General features: G+C 35.3%; 1 protein-coding gene across 1 annotated transcript in view; it reads left to right on the top strand.

The window, feature by feature from the left end:
• The window catches only part of THSD7A (thrombospondin type 1 domain containing 7A), a 431,993-nt gene extending 405,578 nt beyond the window's left edge, over positions 1-26,415 (top strand). The window contains exons 18-28 of the mRNA XM_021689643.1: positions 1,215-1,359; positions 2,716-2,831; positions 6,191-6,308; positions 6,550-6,695; positions 7,116-7,290; positions 11,591-11,764; positions 19,521-19,616; positions 22,458-22,540; positions 22,891-23,101; positions 25,549-25,636; positions 26,331-26,415. Of these exons, the coding sequence (XP_021545318.1) occupies positions 1,215-1,359; positions 2,716-2,831; positions 6,191-6,308; positions 6,550-6,695; positions 7,116-7,290; positions 11,591-11,764; positions 19,521-19,616; positions 22,458-22,540; positions 22,891-23,101; positions 25,549-25,636; positions 26,331-26,415 (1,437 nt within the window). The remainder of the gene's footprint in view (positions 1-1,214; positions 1,360-2,715; positions 2,832-6,190; positions 6,309-6,549; positions 6,696-7,115; positions 7,291-11,590; positions 11,765-19,520; positions 19,617-22,457; positions 22,541-22,890; positions 23,102-25,548; positions 25,637-26,330) is intronic.
• The last annotated feature ends 758 nt before the right edge of the window (positions 26,416-27,173 follow it).

Here is a 27,173-nt window from a genome sequence, read left to right as displayed (position 1 = left end):
TGGGAATAAGCTTTCACACTGTGGGTATACTGCAGCCGGAGTATTAACACTAAAACGCAAAAGATCTGGCAAAAAAGGGAATCGAAAGAAGAAAGCTGTGTGTCAGTGAATCTCTTTCCACACACAGACTCTGTGTCTCTGTGGGCCTGCAAAGCCAGCTGAGAGTTTCAAATCACACAAAGCTTCTAGATTTCAACAGCCCGTAGGGGCTCTTCCGTGGGACCCTGGGAACAGTCATTTGAAACAGAACATGCTGTTTAGGATTTAGGAAATTTGGCTTGGCCCAGGGAACCTTTGTAAAGCTGCACATTTCAAAATGGCATCAAAAAGCCCAGGAAGAATACATCCAATGTGGAATTGATTTGCTGAAATACAATATAAGACAGTTTCAAAGAATTTATGATGCATGTTTTCAAGGCGAAATTCATTTTCTATCTCAGGGTTAACATTATTAAAGGTGCTGATTAGCAGCACCATCAGCCAACTGATAGAGCAGGAGCAAAACAGAGCTGCCAGTTGACTTGGATACAGGTTAAATAGCAACAGGGAGTCAACTGTTTCACAAGGGTATGCAGATGATCTTCTGTTCTAATTCTATAGCCTCGGATTTGAAGTTCCTGTTCTTAGAAACCAGATGTTTTCAGAACAAGACAGTGCCAGTAGCAGAATGGCAAGCTAGTCTTTTTCAACTGCTGAATTGTGTTCCTGTGCATGGGAATGTGCCCATTAGGAAAATCAAGGTCACTGAATGCTAGTTATTTAAAGTCACCCTTAAAATGGTTTTTCAGGTCCAAGAATCTAAATTCGATAGATTGATTTTTAATTCTATATTAGTGATGCAGATCACTAATTATATATTAATATAATTATAGTTATCATTAATATCATTGATTCATAATGAATATATAGTTATATTAATTATAAATATAATTAATCACATAATATGATCAGATGCATGCATTTGCATATATGTGATGTGGTGTATCTATTAGTATTTGACACACGGACTCTTAAGCATCTTATAGCTAGATGGGACATCAGAAACTGATCTAACACCTCGATTTTATAGATGATGAAACTGAGGTGTAATGAGATTGTTCAAGTTAGCCAGTGGCCCCAACAGTCTCACTCCAGCTCCAGTGCTCTCCCTAATATATTAGCTCTCGTGTGGCTGAGTATTCGCCTTCCTGAGGAGCTGTATTTTTCTTTGTCAGCCTTGCAATCAAAGCAATTTCCGGCAAAGGTCAGCTGATCCCATCAGACAACCTGCTGATGAAGGAAGAGCCTGCCCTAATGCTGTTGAGAAGGAACCTTGTAACCTAAACAAAAACTGCTTCCACTATGATTATAATGTAACAGGTACGTGCATAGTCACCTCATCACCGAGACAAAAGCCAAATCCCACATTTCAGCTCAGCAGCATTCCTGTAAGTACTGTTCATCTCCATCTATGTCCCTCTTGGACATGCTGCTTACTTTCCCAGAGATAATTCTTTATATAATGACAGAAATAGTTACCTGTTTTTAATAAACATCAAGATATAGAGAATGAAAGTATCACACAAACATTGAGTCCTTAAGGTAGATTGTGAATGGTCTAAGACATCCTCCCACTTTGGGAAGGTGCAAGTAAAAGATACATCTTTCCCATAATTATCAGGTTTATTGAAAGATAAACATCATCAGAAAATGTTTAATTGCTGTGACATACCGGGACAATTCTTTGTGTGGGGGCAGTTTATAAGCACAATTAGTCTTATGTAAAAATGTTGGCAATTTTAAGCTACCAAAAAGTATATGAAGAAGATACTAATATTCCTGTATTATCAAAGGTACAGATGAAAAAGGGTAAGTGGGTTGTTGGTTTTTTCTGAAAAAAAGGTTTATTATGAATTCCATTTTTTTCCATAACTCTCATCTCCATACCATCAAGGCACATACTCTAGGAAAAAAGAGAATGTGTTAGTTTATATGATGCGGGGCAACCCCGAAGCTTATTTTGGAATTTTTCCCAAGTCATTCTCACACTAAAATAAACTCCAAACCTTATACAAAACACACAGCCATCAGATTGGCCTTTTGTTCCCTTAGGTTTTTCTCTTCAGTTTCCTTTGATGATACAAAGGAAGTCACAATTCTCCGGGACATGCTATGCTACCCTGGAGAGAAAGATGAAAGGATTATTTTGCAAAAGACATGAAATGAAAGAATTAAATAGATATGGCCAAAGTGATTTTGAAATAAATAAGTGTATATTTTAAAACATTCTAAGTATGGACAGTAAGTGAAATAGTATTTTATTTGAGTGTAACGACACAGTTAAAGTGCCACCCGTTAAAAATTATGACTGTTTGGCTAAAATAAAAATAATGTTAAGTTTTAAATTTCTCCTTTTATTAGGAAAACGAATTTTTAAGTGACATTTGATCTGCAGGCCAAAGCCAGTTTCACGATATCACCAAATGGCTAGCTGTCAAGATGGTCAAGAAGACATCTGCCTCAAGAATAATCCCTGTAGCTATGTGCAACCCCAGCAAGTCCATTTGACTCTTGATGTGTTCAAAGCCGGGACCCATATGTTCTGCATGTGGGATGATTGATTGTGCGGCTTAGGAAGCAGTTGTGAATTAAATATGGGATTCAGGTCATCAGAGTTTCATTTGAAATCTGTTTCCTACATAACCTTCTGTTCTGATGGGCTCCCTTTCCTTTCAGACTGGAGTACGTGCCAGTTGAGTGAGAAGGCAGTTTGTGGAAATGGCATTAAAACAAGGATGTTGGATTGTGTTCGAAGTGACGGCAAGTCGGTTGACCTGAAATATTGTGAAGAGGTGAGGGGATACTGTGTTATATCTCTGCGAGTAAAGTCTTCCCTAATAATTTCGATTCATGCTGAGCCAAGTGACCTGTGCTCAATGCAGCTCATTGCCAACAGATGTTTTTCTGCACTATTCAGAGGCTGCTAAGCACCCTCTTGAAAAGAAACACTGTCCAACTTCTGATTTCTACACATAATTTCCTGTGTTTTGTTCTGCTTGGAGCCCAAAGGTATGCTAATTAGCCTATTTTGAAAGAAATGCTTGGGGAACAATAAGTAATCAAGGTGAATAAAGGCAATAAATCTTAATCAGACTACTCATCATCTTTTGTAATTTCATGTGAATTTTGTGTTGCCTGGGACACCTGCCAAGAGCCATCATTTATTCTCTCTGTTGCTAAACATTGATCGCATGTGGTTTGGTAGCAGATTTTGATATTAGGATCTAATATCCAGCTGTGAGAGTCTAAGTACTCAGGTCTGGATGAGAGCTTGAAATTCAAACAAAGGAATGAAGTCTTCCATTATATCTTTGAGGTACAGAGAATTGTAACTATTAATTCTCCAATTTATAAAAGTAATGTCATCATTTCTAAGTATGACCTTATGAAATGTGAGGAAACATAGTTGTTGGCTTTTCTTAGCTTTCATGAAGCTACACTTCATGTTGTAATGATTTTGTCTGACTTCCATACCAAATGGGTACTCACATTCCTGACAGGTTTTAACTCCTGCATCTAAGCCCCACTGGGTTAAACATGAACCAGGATAAGCAGGAGCCTCCATAGATCTTGAACACATAGAGAGGAGCTTATGACCTCATTAGGGTTCAGTAGACATGGTGACCATAACTTCTATCTAAACATCCCAGAGGTTATATAAGCCCATGGTAAATTGTTCCAACTCCTGAGAAAACTCGAGATGGAAATATCTTAATCCATTTGATATCTTTATCATATGGCCCTAACAACTTCATTATATCTGTCCATGGGAACAGAGCTCCCGAGTGTGCTGAAAACGAGTTGTTTACTTAATAAATTCCACTCACCACCATCTTATAACATAATTTAGTGAATTCGTACTTTAATTATAAATTTTACACCTGAATTAATTTGCTTTTGAAACTATTAACATCAAAGTAATGTAACCATTATGAAAAGAACATTAGTATTACTGAACATTATTATAGTCATATATTGGCTGGAGAGCTTTGATCTACTTCTAGTTGATTAATATATCTCCTTTTTTGCAAGTGTACATATAAATGTCCTCATGGATCAGAATGAAATCTACCATGAATAGCTGAGAGCTTTGTGAAAGCTAAACCCAAATCATACAAAACCAATTTAAAAACATGACTATAGAACAGAGGTATAAATAGAGTCCTTAATTTCTTAAATGAAATGTGAGTAAAACCCTGAAAAATAACTAATTTCAGTTATCCAGGAGCCTAGATGAATTTACTCTTATGCATTAATATTATGTTTGAATACTGTGGTGACAATTAGGGATTCAAATCATAACATTCTAGTAAATACTGTCTTTAGGGAGAATAGAGCTCTCTCTGCAGGAATTGGAATAAACAACTCATATCCCATTTTATCCATCCCCATGGATGCAGTAGTATTAAATAATAGCCCTGAGAAAAGCTAGCTATCTTTTTAATAATGGATTGATTGCCTACCTACTAATATATGTGCAAACCCTGCATTCAGCCCAACAGCAGTAGCTAACGCTTGCTGTGTCCCTAGCAGCCAAAAAGAAAAATGCCATTCCTACCCAACAAAGAGGACAATTAGGGTTAAACCCATCTAGCATTTATATAGCATTTTTTTCTTTGATGTTTTTCTTTATTCACTCAATACCTAGTAATTGGTTTCTCCTTTCCTATTCTTTGATCCCTGAACAGATTTCTTTTCATTTACTTAGACACATATGTTTACACAGATGAGAGAGCAAGAGAGGGGGGGGAAAAAGGACACAATAAATGTTTAAGAAAAAAAGTAGCAGAGGGTTAAATGTCTTACTCCTCGATGCCCAGAAGATCTATACAGAGACATCCTTTTCAATTCTGTAGTGAAATGAGTCAGTAGGAGTTCACTTCTGTGATTCAAACCCTCTCTCCACAAAACTATTGTCTACCTTAAATGTTACACATCTTTTTTAGCATGTAATCACCTTAAGTGTCCTTTCTGCAACCTCCCATGACTTTAAGTGACTTTATGAGACTTTGATACGGTAAAAATGGTAAAAAAAATTTTGTGCCAAAATTGTGCCAAAAATTTGTCAAGTATTACTGGTTGAGAATACAATGGGAGCACCTGCAGAGGTATGTAGCCTGCAGGCATTGACCTGATCCTCTCTCAGTGGATAACTTAGAGCCAAGAGCTATACTTGAACCACAACACAAGATTTCAGGAAAATTTTTTTTTGCCGGCTTTTGCTATGTACATTAGACACTATAAACTTCTTTTCCATGCAGAAATAAAACAAGATCTTGAAAATTCCCAAGAATTACCCCCAACCCCAAAATTGTACTCTCCTAACAAGCTCTTAAATATTTCTATTTTCATGCTACTTTGTACCTTGGACTTTTTAACTGTTTGCATATACAGTCGATGAGTTTGAAATCTCCTATTTTAAAAGTAGAATGCTTAAGTAAGGAACTCCATGCCAATAAAATGTCACAATATTAGTATCTGATGAGAGGCTAACCAAAATAAGTGAATTATACTACAGTTAGCTGCTGAGATCAGTTTTAGAAAAGAAAACCTTTGTAAAAAAAAAGTGTATATAAAATTTTCATAATCAAAAAAGTCTAGTGACCCGTATTTCCTTTTGAAAGAGATAGCATACTTAACTAATATATTATTTCAATACATTATAATATTTAGTTTTCAAATGGTGATTTGTCTTTCAAACCTTTTGCTTTTCAGTTTAACATGCACATGCAAAGATAAATTTTTATCCCAAAGATACAACTATAGATCTATATATTGGTGATATTTTTGGTTTTTAACTAATGGAAAGGAATCGTGCTTACACCTATTTGTTCCTTGTTTAGGGAAATTAGGCCAATTTGAAGACTAAAGTTACTTTTTTTCATGACTTATCTAAACAGTTCAACAGCATTGAGTAAACGGGCTCCTCCACTCATCCTGTGCCCTTTTCTCCCACTCTTCTGGGTTGAACCACTTTCTATTTTTAAGTTTGGGTGTTTGACCTCCAGGTACCTTTTTATTCTATTATGCATCTTGCTTTTTCTTCCTCTCCTCTCCACTACTCTTCGTCTCTTCCTCCCACCCTCCTTCTACCGCTACACCGAGCCAAGCTTCCAGGTCAATACAAACACATCTACCTCTATCCTTTCAGCTTGGCCTGGAGAAAAACTGGCCGATGAATACATCGTGCATGGTGGAATGCCCCGTCAACTGTCAGCTTTCCGACTGGTCTCCTTGGTCAGATTGTTCTCAAACATGTGGCCTCACAGGTTGGTTTGTACCTTCATTAACATTAGACTCCTGGTCAAGGAACAGGAAATAAGATACCCCTCTTGCTTTAAGTCTTACCAGATAATCTTCAGAAAAGTTGAATCAGTGTCTTTCTCTTCAAAATGTCTGAGCCTTACTCGTTCCTCAGGTCTCCTCAGCAGAAGTATCTGATGCCCTCTCTCAAGATAGACGCTCACACAAATATGTCACTAGAGTTGCATCCCCTTGTATCTCTTTAAGGAAAAATGATCCGAAGGCGCACCGTGACCCAGCCCTTTCAGGGTGATGGACGGCCATGTCCTGCCCTGATGGAACAGTCCAAGCCTTGCCCAGTGAAGCCCTGTTACCAGTGGCAATATGGCCAGTGGTCTCTATGCCAAGTGCAGGTAATCAGATCTCAAGAGGTTGTATGGAAATGTGTGTTTTTTTAATCTGTAGAGACTTGTTTTCAGAAATATTTTTCAGAGCTGACAGCATGTTTCCTCCTAAAGATTTTAGGTACCTTGCCATTTTGTAACTGTTTAATTAGTTTTGATAACAAGCAGTCCTGTCCTGTGTTTTTAAAATCATTTGGAGACTGATTCATTTTAATGAAAATTTATTTGCCTGTCTTTGGCTAGAAAACAAATGAATTGTTCATTGTGTACTTTACAGCTAGTGTCCTATAGGACTTCTTCCCTAGGGTTGCAAATGCTTCTTTAACTGCCCATAAATCAAAATCAGTCATGCAGAGATGACTGTAAGTGATGAGCTTGCTAATGAATTATTTTTCTTTTCCTAATTAGTTACTTCTTCCTGTATTCCAGGATGCCCAGTGTGGCGAAGGGACCAGAACAAGGAACATTTCCTGTGTAGTGAGTGATGGGTCAGCTGATGATTTCAGCAAAGTGGTGGATGAAGAATTCTGTACTGACATTGAACCCATCATAGATGGTAATAAAAAAATGGTTCTCGAGGAGACCTGCACCCAGCCTTGCCCAGGTAACAATACCAAAACAGAATTCATAGTTTGGTCATTTCTTACTAGCACCAGAGTTGAGAAGGAGTATGTTCTAAGTTACATGTATAGTCTAAGTTAAGGCACGTCAGCAAGTCTTCTCATTCAGTAGTATCTGTGCCAATAACTGGATACTGTAGTGTGGATGAAGGGGGTCTAGCCTCGTCACTGCCAACAAAGGCTGAAGTCTGGGTCTCCTATGTGGCCTCTACTGACACCCACTCACCTGGAGTTTTAACACCTGCAGGGGATGGCAGTAAGGCCTCAGGTTCATGCTTGACAGAGCAAGTATGAAAGAGAATTTGCACCTATTTAGGATTTCCAGGAGAGAGAGAGAAGCAGGGTCTAAACACATAATGGCTAAAGAAAGACTTAAGTCCTTATAATGAAGGCTTACTCTGGGTCCTGAATAGAGTCAACAACAAATTCACATGTAGGCATATTGTACTTAAAACATAAAATGTAGAAAAATTACTAACACACCAAGAAAAAAAAAAGATTACCTGCAACTGAAGGCAATTAAAATTAGAATTCTTCTTAGTTACAATGAAAGCCAAAAGACAATGGAATATATGCAAAGTGTGATGGAAAATGGCCATGAACCTAAAATGCTATCCCCAGCTACACCATTCAAGAATGAGAAAAAATAGTATGGAAGAAAATATTGAAATTATTCCAATTCAAAGTTAGACACAACGGGTTCATGCAGTAAAATGTGGAAAGCAAATATTATATATCAAGTAGTTTAGAAATAATTGGCAGACAGTGATCAACTAATATTTAGGAATTTGGGCTTGATGCAGAGAACTTTAGGGTAGACAGAAGATCAAAATAAGTTCAATGTCAGGTAGGAGCCTAAGGCTTTGAGAAAGATGGGGGCAACAGTTTATTATTAGTAGACCAGAAAAGAATAAGATTGGAAGTAAATTGCTTATACTTTACCCTCAGTGAAAAGTTTTTGTTCTCCCAATTTGCCTATAAGAAAAATATCAATCTCTTTCAGGAATGTGTTATTTCAAACAAGATCCCCCCAAAATAAAAAGGCAAACAAATATTGGAGACAAAAATAAATCATACCTTTTTTATTTGGGTATTTAAAATTTTAAAGATGGAGAACATATTTTCAAAAGTTTATTTTAATGGAATTAAGTCTTTAAACTATAAAAAGCTGACAATACGGGTTGCTCATTCATTCTCATTAATTTACTCATTTTTTTTTTTAAAGATTTTTTATTTATTTATTTGACAGAGAGAGACACAGCGAGAGAGGGAACACAAGCAGGGGGAGTGGGAGAGGGAGAAGCAGGCTTCCCGCAGAGCAGGGAGCCCGATGCGGGACTCGATCCCAGGACCCTGGGACCATGACCTGAGCTGAAGGCAGTCGCTCAACCAACTGAGCCACCCAGGCGCCCCTAATTTACTCATTCTTAAGTAAATTATTTGCGGTGATAATATTGGCAGTTTCTGAAGTTTATCAAGATGAACTGAATAAAATTAAACAGAGCAGTAGATAAAACAACCCGATACTTTTAACTAAGTGCTAGACTTTAAGATCATCCCTCACTGTGCATATTCAACTGTAACAACAATTTTTGTGTATATAGTTTCATCTACTTCAAATGAAGAAAGATCTTTTTAAAAAATCTTTAAAAATTACTTTCTAGACCTAGGCTAAGTGTTGCTTCTTAGACATTCCCACACCTGCTAATAATAACCTATTCCCGATCCAGCAATTCCCCTCTTCATTTCCTGCCCTCCCCCCCAGATTTCCTGGCCTGATTTCAGTCTAGATATCACACACAATTGAACTTAATACAGACTGAGGTTGAGGCTGTGGCAGCACATAAGGGCTGTGGGCAGAGCCCAGGACTGAAACTTTGGGCTTCGATGTGCCAAATGGCCACATAGTCAATGAAAGGTGACCAAAGCTAAAAGTTGGGAAGGCCTATCTCTTCTAAAGCCAAATCTCCAGTGCCATTAATGGGATTATTGTGGTACCCACAACACGGAGCAGCACTGGTCTCCTTGCCAGGCAATAGGGTCTACTTCCCTGTGGAGTTTCTCCTACTTGTTTTCATTTATACTTCCTGCAGCACGATCGCCCCTTCATTTGACTATTATTATCAAGCGTTACTGGAGGCTGGGACCCGGGCTCAAGATTGGAGATACACTGAGAGACAATTATAGCCTGTCCCCATTGCGTTTACCTTCTAATGGAAGAGACAGTTGCTAATCTAATAGTAACTTAAGTGAACACAAGATTGAAATATGTCCTAAGTGACCCGAAGGAAAGGAAGATCTCATAATAACATCAAACAGGGCAAACACACCATTCTAATTAAAGTAATTATAAATCCAGGATGAGGCTGCTCTTCTTTTATAAATTACAATCTATGCATCTCTGTTCCTCTCTTGCCCGTTTTCTCCAGTAATGGGTTTTAAAAGTTAGCAATATAGGAGCTACTAAGCTTTAAAGAGCAAAATACTGAAGTAGGGATGTGCATTTCATACACTTGTCCTATCTTTTGCAGGCATAGTATAGTTTATTATTACAATGGTTGGATGGTCAAAATATAAAAGTATGTTTAGTACAAGCTAATGTCGTACTCTCATTTGCTACTATTAAATCTTTGAAGCCTGACCTGGATTCTTTGGAGGTGAGGATTATATAATTCACGGACAACTATTAAAAGATTAAACTCTGTTGTAAAATACACTATGTCAAGTGCTATAAGCACAGAAATAGAGCCTACTAGTACAAAAGGTATATTTCCATGTAGTCTGCAATTGCTGAGGTACAGTTATATTACCTTTATCTTGAGAGGACTGTTTAAAATTCTAATAGTTTCTCCTGCATAATTAAAAACTAAGTAACCCAAAAGTATTTAAACATGCTTCCTAGTTTTTCTTTAACACTTGTAAAATTTACTAGAATTTTCTGAACTTCAGAATGACATTGAATATTAACATACTATAATAAAGGTCTACAAAAATCATTCCACTTTACTATTATACATCTATTAGTCAATAATTCATGTTTGACGAAGATTTCTTAATTATAGCATAAGACATGTTTTCATTAATCAGATCTCCAGGCAAATTTGTGCTATTAGACATCTTCAGCATAATGTAAGGCAATATGAATTATGCATGTGGTATGGCTAGAATAATTAAAATAAGAATCCATATGGATTTGTGTCTATCATAATTTATTGTATCCTCTGAACAGTATCACCAGTCAGTCCTGAAGAATGGATGGGCATATGGGAAAGATATTTCATTAATTCTTCCCTATTCTCATAATGGTGGAAGATGTTGAGCACATGATACACCAGGGTCCTAGGTATTCACCCAATAGAAATGCACATAAGTTCAAAGACTCATACTAAAATGTTCACAACAACAGTATTCATAATAGAAAAAATTTACAACTCTCCACATGCTCATCACTAGAATTGATATCTAAATTGTGATACCTTCATATAGTGGAATAAAGTACAGCAGTAAGAATGATCAAAGTGGAACTACATAAATACATGTGGATCTTGCAAACATAATTGAGTGAAATATTTTTTAAAGTATGTATGGTATAATTCCATATATAACACAAGAATGGTTTCTGAAATTCTGAGAATGCCCTGTTGCTTGATTTGAATATTGGTTGCATGGTTATATAATCAGATTGTGAAAATTCCAACATTTGTAATTTTTCATGTATATTATTCAATAAGTAATTGAAAAAAAAAGTTGATTGAAGCCGTAGATCAGATAAAATTACAAGCATATTACCCCTACTCCAGTTGCTCAGTTGGCTGTCTCACCTCCACACCCCTGGCTAGAAATAGAAGGAAAAAAAAAAAAGTATAAATGCCAGTTTTCTCAGTCTTGGAGTTCAAGTTCTTTTGCAATTATGTATAGCTACAAGATAAATTTTATGTATATTTAGATTTTCATTGATACTACCAAGAACTTAATCCTTTTATAATAATGACAAGAGTGGTGGTAGGTTTTAATCAACTATTTTGTCTTTTAAGAGGAGGTGAATTACAAGGAACAAGCTCCTTCCAGCCATAGTCAATACCCAATAACATCCACTCCAAAAATAACATTCATACACACTTATAAACTACATATAAACTTGCAAATATTAAATACATGTCTTATAAATATCATGTTTTTTTGGTATGCTAGTCCTACCTTTCCCAGTGAGGTTAAGAAATAAAATTACTATATGGCTGGATACTGCTTATGGGTATGTACAAACTACACACCTGTGTTTTGCAGGTGACTGTTATCTGAAGGACTGGTCTTCATGGAGTCTTTGTCAGCTAACCTGTGTGAACGGTGAAGACCTAGGCTTTGGTGGAATACAGGTCCGTTCCAGAGCTGTGATTATACAGGAACTAGAAAATCAACATCTGTGCCCAGAGCAAGTGTTAGAAACGAAATCATGTAATGGTGAGTGCTACAATTCATGAAATCTTTTCAATTTAGTTTTATGTTGATAGAAAAGAAGATATAGAATTTTCTGTTCAATAAGTCATTTACTAAGATCTCGCTTAAGACTGAGAATTGAGTAGGATTCTGAATTTTAAAAAATTTACAGGAAGGGGCGCCTGGGTGGCTCAGTCGTTGGGCGTCTGCCTTCGGCTCAGGTCATGATCCCGGGGTCCTGGGATCGAGTCCCACATCAGGCTCCCTGCTCTGCGGGAAGCCTGCTTCTCCCTCTCCCACTCCCCCTGTTTGTGTTCCTGCTCTTGCTATGTCTCTCTCTGTCAAAAAAATGAATAAAATCTTTAAAAAAAAAAAATTTACAGGAAGAAAAATCTTCACCCTTCCTCAATTAGATAAGAAATGTAAAAAATGTTTTATGAGCTACAGAAGACTGAGCTAACTGAGAGCACATTATGTGTACACCCAGGACAAAATCTAACAATAGCCTTTATTTAAATCAAAGGAAACAAAAATCCACAGCCAAGTGAGAGGTTTTACTATATTCTTAGAAATTGATAAATCAAAATATTGGTGAGAATTTGACCTAGGTGTTATGAACATCCGTGTTTACAGGTTTGTGTGTGTACATACATGCACATATAGAGCCACCCAATACATGACATTTCCAAGAACCACAGAGCATCAAAAATAGTTTGGGAACACAGAGGCAGTCTAACTGAAAATGAAAGAATTTATAGGGTCAACAAACAATCTTCTCCTTCCTGCTTGTTTTTTGAAACAATTAGGGAGTAGGACATTTAATAGCAAATAGGAGTCAAAATATTACTATTATTACTGAAAAGTTGGAGGAGAGAGCTCAGAATGTGAAGGAAGAATGCTTAAAGTAAAAGCCAAATGGGCTGGATGACTTAAGAAATAGGTAGAACTATCTGCCTTGTCAGTTCAATCTTCCCAAATTTACCAAGCAGATAAATGATTCCATAATGTCCTAGGACAGTGTACGTAATGAAAATGAAATAAATCCCAAGGAAAGGTTTGTTCAACCCAAAATGACAAAATTAGAAATAAACAACAACAATTAAAAAGAAATCTCCCCATGCACAGACATCAGTCAAAACTAAAAACCACACTTCTAGGGCACTACATATCAGCACAAAAGTACTTAGGAGAGAACTTAAAGCCTTAAATGCCTAAATAGGAGGGAGAAACGTTGAAAATGAGCTAAGCATTAAACTCAAAGAGATTTTTTTTTAAAAGGTAAAGTAGAATGTAACTAATACAGATAAATATAAATTAATTAGAAAAGATAATCAACAACCAATAGTGGACCAAAACTAAATAGACCACCTCATGGCAAAAATGGAGGAGAAAAAAAAAAGCAATACTACAACAAATAGAGTTTGAAAATATATTTTTGAATATATTTTGCTAATAAATATAAATATAAACACTTCAAGATAATCTAGATTATTATAATTTATACCAAGAGTAATTGAGAATCTACACTATGGATCCTATAACTATTAAAAACTCAAATTTATCAAATATTTACTTACACATGAAACAAACTAGAACCTAAATGGCTTTGAGCTTTACCAAAATTTAAAGAAACAAAAACTCCCTTTTATGTGAAATCTTAAAAAATCAAGTTGAGTGGGAAAAAAAGATGAGGAAAATCCCTCCAGCTCTATGAAAGTATAGCCCTGACAGTAAAATCAGCCAATAAAGTCACCAATGAAAATAGATGTCAAAATCATTAAAGATTATCTAACCAAATAATTAATATCGTGACTAATTATATTTTTAGAAGTACAAAGATGCCGAAATTAGAAAAAATAATGTAAGTCATCACAGTAATAGAAAAAAAGGCATATGATTTTTAAATATGTTAAAAAGATGTTTATAGAATGCAACTCTAATTTACAATAAAAACTTCCCAACACAACTTGAACTAGAAGGAAATCACTTTACCTGATAAATGATATCTACCTAAACAAACAGCATACATCATAATATTAGGGGAAACATAAGACACATTCCCTTGCAATCAGTAACAAAGCAAGGATGCTCATTGGGGCTACTTCTTTTCAACCTAGTAAAGAAGGTTCTAGCCAAAGTATAATCAGAAGCTTAATAGTTGAAAACAAAGAAATAATCATTCACATTACTATATGATGTTCACATTAAAAATTTTAACAAAATAGATAAAAATCATGATAAGCTCAATAGATACCGAAAGGAATTTGACAAAATATCCATTCATGATAAAAACTCACCAGGTGGGTCTCAACATAGCAAAGGCCATCTTTGACAAACCCACAGCTAACATTATTATACTCCGTGGACAAGCTCATAATTGTTCATCATTAAGAAGAGAAGTGCCAGAAGGATATTATCCTCCCTCACCACTTCTAGTCAATGTACTACTGGAAATCCTAGCCATAGCAATCAGACAATAAAAAGAAATGAAAAGCATCCAAGTTGGTAAGGAAGATTAAAACTATCACTGCTTACAGATGATGTGATATTATACACAGAAAACCCTCCCCCAAAAAACTATTAGAATAAATGAATTATGTTAAGTTGCAGGATACAACTGATATATAAAAACATATTTCTATACACTAATAACAAAATAGCAGAAAGAAAAAGAAACTCCATTTACACTTGTACCAAGAATAATAAAATACCTAGAAATAAATTTAACCAAGGAAGTGAAAGACTATACACTGAAAACGATAAGGCATTGAGAAACGAAATTAAAGGCTACATAAGAAATGAAAAGATAGATCATGTTCATGGATTGGAAGAATATTAAAATGTTTATACTATCCAAAGTAATCTATTGATTAAATATAACCCCTACTGAAGTACCAATAATATTAATCCTAAGATTTATATGGAATCACAAAAGACTGAACAGCCAAAGCAATCTTAAGAAAGAGCAACAAAACTGGAAGTAGCACAATCTCAGATGTCAAACTCTACTACAAAACTTATAGTAATCAAAATAGTATGGAATTGGCACAAAAATATACACCTAGATCAGTAGAACAGAATATAGAGCCCAAAAACAAACCCACACTTACATGATTAATCCACCACAAGAGAGGCAAGAAGATACAATAGGGGAAAGACAGTCTCTTCAATAAATGGTACTGGGAAGACTGGACAGTTACATGTGAAAGATAAAACTGGACTGCTTTCTTATGCCACACAAAAAAATAAGCTCAAAATAGACTAAGACCTACATATAATACCTGAAACCATAAAACTCCTAGAAGAAAACATAGGTGGGTGCCCAAGTGGCTCAGTTGGTCAAGCGTCTGCCTTCGGCTCAGGTCATGATCCCAGGGTCCTGGGATCAAGTTCCGTGTCAGGCTCCTTGCTCAGCGGGAAGCCTGCTTTTCCCTCTGTCTGCCACTCCCCCCCCCCCCCTTATGCTCTTCTTCTCACTCTCTCTGACAAAAAAAATCTTAAAAAAAAAAAAACCGACATAGGCAGTAATTTCTTTGACATTGGCCTTAGCAACATTTTTCTAGATATGGCTTCTCAGGCAAGAGAAACAAAAGCAGAAATAAAACTATCGGGACTACACCAAAATAAAAAGCTTTTGCAGGAAGGAAATCAACAACAGGGTAACCTATTGAATGGGAGCAGATATTTGCAAATGATATATCCAATAATGGGTTAATATCCAGAATATATAAAGAACTTACACAACTCAATACACACAAAGTCTAATGAAAAAATGGGCAGAGTACCTGTATAGACATTTTTCCAAGGAAGGTAACAGATTGCCAAAAAGCACATGAAAAGATGCTCAAAATCACTAATCATCAGGGAAATGCAAGTCAAAACCACAGTGAGAATTTCCTTACACCAGTCAGGATGGCTAATTTCAAAAAGACAAAGTGCTGGCAAAGATGTGGAGAATGGGAACCCATGTGAATTCTTGGCAGGAACCTAAATTGGTACAGCCACTGTGGTGAACAGTATGGAGGTTCCTCAAAGAATTAAAACTGCCATATGACCCAGTAATTCCACTTCTGGGTATTTACCCAAGTAAAAGAAAAAAAAAAACACTAATTCAAAAAAATATGCACCCCATGTTTATTACAGCATTATTTACAATAGCCAAGATATAGAAGCAAGTTAAATGTCCACCAATAAATGAATGGATAAAAATGTGGTATACGTATACATATATACCATATTCCATTCCTCAGCCATACAAAAGAATGTCGTCATCTTGCCATCTGAGACAACATGGATGAACCTAGAGGGTATTATAAGTGAAGTAAGTCAGACAAAGACAAATACCATAGGATTTCCCTCATATGTGGAACCTAAAAAACAAAATGAACAAAACAAAAACAGAAACAGACTCATAAGTACAGGGAACAAACTAGCGGTTGCCAGAGTGGGGGATAAGTGAAATTGATGAAGGGGATCAAGAGGTACAAATTTCCAATTAACAGTGTAAATAAGTCACAGGGATGAAAAGTATATCACGGGGAATGTAATCAGTAAGATTGTAATAACTTTGTATGGTGACAGATGGTAACTACACTTATTATGGTGAGCGTTTTGTAATATTTGTAATTGTTGAAACACTGTTATATATCTGGAAATAATACTTTGTCAACTATACTTGAATAAAAAATAAAAAATCTTTTACCAGTAAGACTCAATTATAAAATTTAATTAGAAAAAAATTGAATCAAAATAAAACTACAAGTAGAAATATATTTAACAGAAATATATGTAAGATATGTATAGAAAGTAAATGATGAAATCTTATTTAAGCATATAACTAACTAAAACATTAGTAAAATAGGCATGTTCATGGATAAGCCTCAATATCATTACATCTCAATTTTATACCAATTTATATAAATTCCATGTAATTTGAACCGATTCTTAAGTGATCTGAGAAATTGATCCTAAAATTCATATGGAGAGGTTGAAGACCAAGAAGATCACAGAATTATTAAAGCTCAGAATTTCAAGAAGAAAAAAATGGGAGAGGAGGTCAAGGGACTTACATGGCTTTATTCAAGATTTACTCTACAGCATTAATAATTTAAGAAGAGTGACCGGTTAACAATAAAGCAATTAGACTAATGAAACAAAGAATCTCAGAACAAATTCTTATACGTACATAACAGAAGTGAAAGTCAGTAGGGTAATGGGTGGGTAAATAATGTTGCAATAATTTGTTATCCATATAATGTTTTTAAGATTATCTTGTGGCTCACACCATACACAAAACTGATAATAAACTAAATTATAGAGCCAAAGGTGAAGAGCATAACTGTAAAACATTTAAAGAAAATATAGGAGAATATCATTATGAACTCAAGAAGAATTTCCAAAATATGACATGAAAAGCACAAAAATGAGAAAGATGAAAAATTAAATCTTCTACATAGTAATAGATCATAAACAAGGTTAACAGAGAAGCCAAAGCCTTAGAAAAGATATTTGTGAAATCAATTAATTTCCAAGGATTAGTATTCTAGAACAACAATTAGTATCTAGGACAATTTTAAAACTCCAAGAGTATAAAACTGATCCAATTTTATTTTTATTTTATTTATTTGACAGAGAGAGAGAGCACAAGTAAGCAGAGCAGCAAGCAGGGAGTCACATTCGGGGCTAGATCCCAGGACCCTGCCTGGGATCTTGACCTGAGCCAAAGGCAGATGCTTAACCAACTGAGCCACCCAGGCACCCCTAAAATTGATTCAATTTTATATTCTTAAAATTGAGGACCCAAAATTTTCTTTTGTGAGTTATATATACATAAAAATTTATATTAAAAAGATAAAGAATAACCACAAGCCAATTTTATGTAACAATAACAGTACTTCCTGAAAAATAACTTTGAAAACAAAACCAATAACTTTGACAAGCACGTCCTGTTTTACATTTTTGCAAATCTATAATATCTGCCTTAAAGGAAGACAGCTGGATTCTCTGTTTCTGCACTCAATCTGTTGCAATCTTAGTTTAGTTGATGTATATGAAGAAAATCCAGCTCTACTCACACAGATGTGTAGTTGAAATACACACACACACACACACACACACACACAATCTGAAAGATGTCAAAGTCTCCCAGGTTCTCTGGACCATACTTTGAGAACTGCTATTCTAAAGTAAATAATTCCCACAATTCAATAAGAAAAGGCATAGATTTCTGTAGGATAAAATGGTATATACACTAGATATAAAGAAGCAACACTCATAAGAGGAAGTCTAAATGCCCCAAAACATTTGTTACTCTTTAATAGCATTAATAGAGAACTACAATTTAAAATGACAATATAGCTTCCACACCCACTAAAATAACCAAAAATTTTAAATCTGGCAATTATAAATGTTCGTGAAGGCTTAAGCAATGATGATCCTTATTCACTGCTGGTGGATATGCAGATTGTCACTTTTTGGAGGGAAAAAAAAAGTTATTTAGTATAGTTTCAGCCATCCCTATGGAGATACCCGGTAGTTTGTCTTCTAGATATTTACCTTAAAGAAGCATGAAGAGACTTGCACAAGGTTGACCATGGAGACATTGCTCTAACAACAAAAATTGAAAACAACCTAAAAGGCCATCCAGAGAAGAAATACCAAAAAAAAAAAAAAAAAATTGTCGAGTTTAGTACAGTGGAATTCTATATAGCAGTTAAAATAAATGTACTATAGCTACATTTAGGAAAAACCACATAGAAATATTTCATCTGTATAATATTTACATTTCAGAATGATACATAGACTATGCTACTTTTTAAAATTTTTAATAATATGGTTGACCCTTGAACAACAGAGGTTTGAATTGCCCAGGTCCACTTACAGGAGAGTTTTTTTTTTTTTAAATAAATACAGTACAAGGTTGCCTGGGTGGCTCAGTCAGTTAAGCATCTGCCTTTGGCTCAGGTCATGATCCCAGGGTCCTGGGATGGAGTCCCGCATCGGGTTCCTTGCTCAGCGGGGAGCCTCCTTCTCCCTCTGCCCCTCCCCCTGCTCATGCTCTCTCTGACAAATAAAATCTTTAAAAATAATATGAACACAGCGCAAAATATTTTCTCCTCCTTATGGTTTTTTTTTTTTTTTTAAAGATTTTTATTTATTTGACACAGAGAGACACAGCGAGAGAGGGAATACAAGCAGGGGGGTGGGAGAGGGAGAAGCAGGCTTCCCGCGGAGCAGAGAGCCCGATGCGGGGCGCGATCCCAGGACCCTGGGATCATGACCTGAGCCGAAGGCAGACGCTTAATGACTGAGCCACCCAGGCGCCCCCTTATGGTTTTCTTAGTAATATTTTTTCTAGCTTACTTTATTATAAGTCTGTAGTATATGACATATATTTTGTGTTATCAAGTAAGGCTTCTGGTCAACAGTAAGATGTTAGTAGTTAAGTTTTGGGAGAGTCAAAAGGTATATACAGACTTTAGACTGCATAGGGGTACATGCCCCTAATCCCCATGTTGTTCAAGGTTCAACTGTACTGTATTATCATTAAAAGAATAAAAACCGTGGCAAAGAAATGGGATTTAGGAATAGATCAGGAATTTTATAACATTTTATAACATTTATATGGCAATTTCAGGACAATAAATTAATATTTGTATCATTTTTGAGATGGACTTACCACTTTGACAATTGTTTATAAATATTTTCTTAATATTCTTTCCCCATGATTGTCCTTCTAGACAGCAGAATGCTTCTGTTCATGTTTATTGTGTCCCTGCAGATGGACAGTGTTATGAGTATAAATGGATGGCCAGTGCTTGGAAGGGTTCTTCCCGAACAGTCTGGTGTCAAAGGTCAGATGGTATAAATGTAACAGGTAAACTTCCAATTTCTCTTTTTGGTGTTTTTGTTTTGTTTTGTTTTTTTGCAAGTCTTCCTGTAATACACATGCAGTTGGTTAAAGCAAATAATTAAGAAAACAAAGATATTCTTTCAGTACTCAGCACATGGTTGGGACTCAGTACCTAGGCTGTATAACTGTAACCAGTGACTATTTTATTTTTTATTATTTCGATTAAATTCTCAAATTCTCCCTCATCCATTTTAGACAACGTTGCTAGAATCTAGTTAAAATATTACCTAATTCCAATAAATTATAATTTTCAGATTGTCTTCCCTAGAAATTTTATATGTGAATAACTCACCACATGCTTAAAAAAAAAAATCAGTATTTTGTGGACTATATCTGTTTCTGTACCTTAAAAATAATATACACTAAGACCAAAAATATTACCAAGTAAATATAATTATACAAATCCAAATATCTTGCTTGAATTCAGAAATCTATGATTCAGTTTTTTATTAATTAATAGGTAAGATCTGTTGGCAAATCTCAAGCCCAGAACATCTGGGCAGCTAACCTACTCTGTCCACTCTGTCCCCACTCAAAAATTATATATTCAAAGAAGAAATCCAAATGAAAAACTTTTCTAAAATGTCCTTTGACCCAAATATACCAAAGAGCTTCTCTAATCTGTGATTACTAAAAGTTTCCTTATCTGAACCCAGTAAATGCAAGGGTTCAAGGACCCTATGAAGTGGAGAGAAACTTGGCTCCAGATATGTACCTTGCAAATTTCCTAGAAAGAAACCAAGGTCAGAACCAGAACCTAAACCTTAAACATATGACCCAAGGATCTAATGTCTCTCCTTTAACATTTTTATAGATCTAATCTATAGGAATCTTCATAGTGTATCAGTAACATGAGTTTTGAAAGTTAGCTACTCCGGGGACCTGCTGATTTACTGCCATTGTTTTGCCCTCTGGCAGAGATAAAAAGTAATGTGCATTTGGGTGCCTATTAGTAATGTCCATTTATAAATTTAGCTGTAATATATACAGTAAGATAACAGGAACAGAGATCAATATGCTTTTTGGAAAGCATCAATTTTTATATTAAATTTTAAATTACCTGGATTTATTTAAACCTAATTACTTATTTCCTCCCTATGAAAGCTGGAACAGGATATCAAATTATATTCTTGTGAAGGTAAGATTTTATACATGAGAAATCTGTATCAAGAAACCATTGATAATAGCAACTCCCAGTGGACACATATATAACAAAGAAGAGACACCTACCAGGAAACCCTTTGCTCTCTCACAGTATTATCTACTGGGGTGGGGGGCGTGGGGAGGGTGGGGGATCTATTCCAACCACACCACTGTAAGAGGCCTAAGGGGAGAAAGAGCCTTATAAGGGAAGCATACATTTTCTGAATTTGAAGGCACTTATAGAGATGGTCCATTCAACTCAAGTGTTGAAAATAAAGGTCTACATTCTTCTTGAAACTATTCAGAGGGAACGTTGCAATTTCCCCAGAGGGTCCTGTTATTTTCAGGTTTCTTTTTCCTCCCCAAATATGGATGCCAGTAATATTTGTCTGCCATTTCTTCTATATGTTAAAATCTCTTTTCCCACTAAAATTAGGGGTATTCCCCAATGCAAAGGTAAGTCGAATTTTAAAAGGCTTACCTGTAGAAATCATGTGTTCACCTTCTTTTTAATCCATTAAGGTACCCAATATATTTCTTTCTAATACTTTCTCTGATACCAAAAAGGCCAATGTGTAAATGATTTGTGATAAACTCTATATGCATTCTTCTATCTTTTAGGAGAGACGAGATTCTTTATGAGAAATAGACAAGCATGTAAAGTATATTACGTATCTTGATCGATTGCTTTAATTTTATGAAGTTGTCCTTATTAGAAATCAAGATGTTTCTCTTTTTCATCATGTGTTTCATGATAATAACCTCAATATGGCCTTTTAACTGCAATTGGCTTGCAATGACTAACTGCTTTCCCATCATAATTTTTTGATGAATAGTTTATATTATTGAGAAATAAGGCAAAGAATTAACAAGAGGATCTTTGATTAAATTCCAGAGGATCATCAATTCCATAAATAAAGGAAAAACTTTGCTTTCCTAAAATCCTATTCAACTGAGCAAGTATGGTTTGAAACTCTAAGTTCCCTGCACATCACCAGTATTGTTTCTCTAGGACATCTATTCTCATCTTAAAACCTCCCTTGTAACAACTTAGGTACACTTGGTACTAGACCTGAAAAGAAGAGAAGGAAGAAAAACCAGAGAGCTGCAATGTCAAGTTAAACAATAATGCAAATACATCACTTAGCAGCTACAAAAATCCTGAATTGGCAGGAATAGGGATTTTCTCCATGAACTATGTATGCATTATTTTTTAAAAAGTACATTTATGTGGTAGTCACATAAATTAAAGAAACATCTCAAGGGACATAAGAACTGTTTCTTTGGCCAAGAAAAAAATTTAACTTCAAAGGAAAATTCAATCTGTTTTTTAATGTTGGACTGGGCCAATAGGGGGGGCTGGGGACCATGACAGAAATGGCCTGTGTGCAGTTAGTGTTTTCAAAGTGGCAGCTATACAAACACTGCTTGTGGAGCAGCTGCTGAGTGCCAGGCACTGTGCTATCTCCTCTGAATAAGAGGGGCCTCAAGTTCCGGTATGAAGTGGTCAAGGTTAACCAAGTATTTCACAATCAGTCGCCCTCAGAAAAATCCATGGGGGTTCCCGGAGTAGTTCAGGATTCAAAGACAAGTCTATCCGACACGGTATTTCTATCATTGCAAGAGATGCTACTTGTCAATATATGATTTTCTGTTCTGCAGGGGGCTGCTTGGTGGTGCGCCAGCCTGATGCTGACAGGTCTTGTAACCCACCGTGTAGTCAACCCCACTCGTACTGTAGTGAGGTATGTGTGACTTCATTAGGAAAGACAAGCCAGCTGCATTATTTGTCACCCACCACCTCTTAAAAAGTCCACTCCCTCCCCCCTTCCCCCCCTGCAGAAAAAGCATGTCTTGTGGCCTAAAGATTTCTAGACCTCTCCTTTTATCGATATAAACAATTCTGAATGCACTTATTTCTACTGTTAAAATAATTTGTGAACAGTACAAAAAGTGTGTTTTTTTATGTAGCTAAGACAAATTACATGTAGTAAATTCCGAAAACAGTACTTCCTTAAAGCCTTCTCTTCAAGTCAGATCTTTTATGCTCTCATCACCTTCTATGTATAGTAGAAATCCTCTTGTTCTCCTGCAGATGAGGACATGCAGTTGTGAAGAAGGGTACACTGAAGTCATGTCTTCTAACGGTACTCTTGAGCAGTGCACACTTATCCCCGTGGTGGTGATACCCACTGTGGAGGACAAAAGAGGAGATGTGAAAACCAGTCGGGCAGTACATCCAACCCAATCCTCCAGTAACCCAACAGGACGGGGAAGGACCTGGTTTCTACAGCCATTTGGGCCAGGTGAAGTGACTAGACAGTGTTGATGTAGAATCCTTTAGTTATACATTTAAGCAATGTCAAAGGGTTAAAAAAAATGAGCAAGCATTTTCACATGAGTCATCTGTACTTATTTATTCTGATATTGCCACATAGCATGTTTTTACTATTATGAAAAAAGCACTCATGCTCAAAGTTCAGAGAAATGAAATTAATTTCCTCTTAGAAAAAAAATTAGGATATTAGTTATTTTGATCTCAGACCTAAATTTACAAGTATAATTATGCTTACATTGAACAAAGAAATCTAACAATGAAATATTAATTAGGAAAAAAGTATATGGTCATTCAGAACTGAAACAAAACTCTAAAGACATTCAAGAATTTTTCGTTTGACCATAGACTGGTAATAATTTAAACCTAAAATAGGAACATCAGTAATGCAGTGCTGTGCTGGGGGTACTCGGTAGCCAGCCCAATTTCTATCGGCCCCTAGATTTGATAAACTCAAATAATAAGAATCTGTACTAGCACCAGATACAGAAGGGCAAGTATGGAGCCTTCCTGTCTAGATGGGATGATTTAAATTTGGAGACTGACCAGACCCTTGTTATATTAAACAGACATCCTTAATGTGTCTAGTAATGGACTTGAAGCCAACACAGGCAAAAGCTTGAAGGCCTAATACAATGCTATCCCTACCCCACACATGTTCTCTCCCCAGATGGAATAAACTGTATGCTTATTTCTGGAACTAAAGCTGGTGTTTAAAATTGTGCTGCAAGAGCTTTAAGGTAGCTAAGATCATGGTGGTTTTTCTCACACCAACAGAGATTACTAGTTAACGACCAAAGGAAATCTCTAGGCAAAGCCAGACATAGTCTACTTTACAGTTGTTAGAAATATGAGAAAAGAAGGAGTCTGCATAGCACATTTCTATTTCTAATGCTTTAAGTCAAAACACTTTCCCTTACTGGAGAATCACTATTAGGATTTTAAGTATTTTCAGTATTTAGATGATTTAACCCAAATATTGAGATTTAACCACATTATCCCTGCGTTCATAAGGTTGTTAGCTGAAAATACAATTTATTTTGCAAAGTTGACTTGTCTGTGCAAACCTGGGAAACTCTTCCCTCGGTGTTTAAGATAGTGGACCTGCAAATGGCCATTAGCAATCTTGACCTTGACTAAGAATCCAAGCAGAACTTCTCACATCAAAACTGGTTTTTAAAAAGAGAACATTGTCATTTTATATATATACCTTCCCTAAAATGAATATTTTAATATATTAAAAAGGTTTATGTTCTTAAAAAGTGTATTTAGACTCTGTTCTTGGTTTTGAAAAACTCAAAGAATATTTGTTGAAGAACTCTCAGGGCAGATGGACCCAACAGGGGTTGATTTTAAACCCAGTCTCTAATTTTTAAAATCTTTAGAATTGAAAAGAAGTATATTTAGAATACTAACAGTTTAGTTCCAACAAATGGACCCCTAAGTTGATCTAGCTCTAAGTAGAAAAACTTTCACAGTACTGATTTGTTTTTGATGCCTTCCAAATATTGAATAAACCAGAGTGTCTGTGGAGTCAATTTGCCCAATCTATAATTTTAGCACTAATATGTTTAATTGTATGTATGCAACAGAAAATACGTGTTGATGTAATGATCAAGTTAGGCAAATTTATTAATACTATCATCTAGTTGAAGTTTATTGTGAACACAAAACTAAGAAGCTCAAAGGAAATGAGACCAGAAAACCAAATTAGAAAAGTTTCTATCCTGCCTAATTCCATATAATAAAAAGTTAGAAAAATGTTATTTATAGTTAGAAAGTTATTTATATGTTATAATCAAACTTGGCTATTTTTACAAAGGATATTGTCAATTGAGCTTTAAAGTGCAGTGTAAGTGTAAATTAGATAAAAGATTAATTCCCCCCCAAAATGTTAAGTATATTCACTTTCAATTCATCATAAAAAAAAGTTAAAATGACAAAATTTATGTTCAAATACCTGTCTGCATTAACCCTAAGCTGTAGGACTTTATTGAAATTGTATTACTTTTCTTCTTTCCTTATAATTGCCATTCTCAGAATAAAAATAAGAAAATGTTTATTTAGCATTACGCATACATTGGATTTGAAGTAAAATTTACATAAGCAGCTGCAAAAATTTAGGCATATGAACCTGAAATCTGAACGCAATTTGAATTGAAAAAATTATTTTTCCATTTAATTCTCACTGATAATTTATCTTTAATGAAGCAGCATCTAACTCATAATAGCAGCTTTGCATTAATCATTAACTGTGCCTAAGCAATAATTCACTTTGTTTTGAAAGGATTTGGTCATATGTCACTGGTCATTGGTCATAGTTAAAGACTGTCATATATATATTTATATATATATATATATATATATACACACACACCAGACTAATGTAAATTAATAACTAATATCCATTCTTCTTAGATGGGAGACTAAAGACCTGGGTTTACGGTGTAGCAGCTGGGGCATTTGTGTTACTCATCTTTATTGTCTCCATGATTTATCTAGCTTGGTGAGTGATTAAATATTTCAAAATATAAGGGGATACAGATCAATTTCAGCAAAAACACTGTCAGTTGACTATAATACAGAAACAGCAATTTGTATCAAATAAGTATTCTACATTTATTTAGTGTTCATCTGAAATTAGAAACAAAAATAGCTTTAGTCATAGATATTCTAAAAACTACCACATCAGCCATTTAACATCTGAAGATGAGCCAGAGCTGCTTCAGGTCATCTCAAGTATGTTCCCCTTGGTTACACAAGATAATATTGCTTTGTATGCTTATCGTGAACTACAGAGTTTGATACTGAATTACTACTGGAGGAAGATATTATGGTGATACCTAATTTTATTCAACTATCTTTTTAAACATGTATTATAAATTGTGTATTTATAAAGATTTCCGGTCAAATACTAAAGGATTATACTATAGTATTATTTCTATTGTTAGTGAGGAATTTCATTTGATAATTCTCTTACAGGATAATAAAATATTTGAGGGGTTCTATTTCAAGGTTATTCAGAGCATTAAATAAGAAAATCAAAGATATCAGAATATCAAACTTGAGGTTGAAATTAGGTCATTAGGCAGTTAGGCAACTTTATCAATATATTTTGAATTTTTTCATTTAAGACAGTAAAATTTATGATTAAAGATGGATTTTCCTTCTCCAATTATTATTTTTTTTATTATTTACAGCAAAAAGCCAAAGAAACCCCAAAGAAGGCAAAACAACCGACTGAAACCTTTAACCTTAGCCTACGATGGAGATGCAGACATGTAAAATAGAACTTACCCGGGCAACAACCAGTTTCAGCTTTCTGACTTTGCAGTAGACAGCCAGCAGCCACAAAGCTCTTCATACTGTGTGAATTCAAATGCATTGTAACTTTTTAAAAGAGCATCATAGAGTGAAAATCAGTGCCACTGGAGATATCAAGACAGTACCACTTACATAAAATTAAAAAAAAAAAATCAGCCCTGAGAATTCTAGATTTAATTGAATATAGGCTGCATTCTGAGAGTTTTTTGTGATCTTTTCTGAAATCACCAACTGACCATTCACTTTCATCTCTAAAATACGGTTGTGGAATTGGTCAGTTAGGACGCCTGATGCAAGCCTCTGGGCAGGGTTAACCCATAGTAACATTTTAGCATGAGGAGTTTATACCAAGATCTCTACAATACTATAGTCAAGCATAACAACATGTATACTCAATGGAATGACACATATTACTATGTCAGACTATGTACTTGTTAATAAGCAATTTTAATGGTGAATAAGAGATAAGCTCTAAGCTGAGCAGGAAACCCATTGAATAAATTCAGCATCTTGGTGGTTGATGGTAGCTCTCATTAACCTGCATTTCAGAGGCAAAGACTCTTTTATAAGACTTAATTCTTGTCTTTCTCCAAAGTACGAATGCTGGACATGTACTAGTATCTTAGGAAAAAAAAAAAAAAAAGTCCTCAAGTTCAGTATTTTATAGTGGTTATTGTCAGGAAAACTAATTTACTTGTGTTAATACGTTTCTACTTTCC

This window comes from Neomonachus schauinslandi, chromosome 12 (assembly GCF_002201575.2).
Source record: "Neomonachus schauinslandi chromosome 12, ASM220157v2, whole genome shotgun sequence".
Taxonomy (NCBI): Eukaryota; Metazoa; Chordata; class Mammalia; order Carnivora; family Phocidae; genus Neomonachus; species Neomonachus schauinslandi.
The sequence above is the reverse complement of the archived record's forward strand: the minus strand, read 5'-3'. Positions and strand labels throughout refer to the sequence as shown.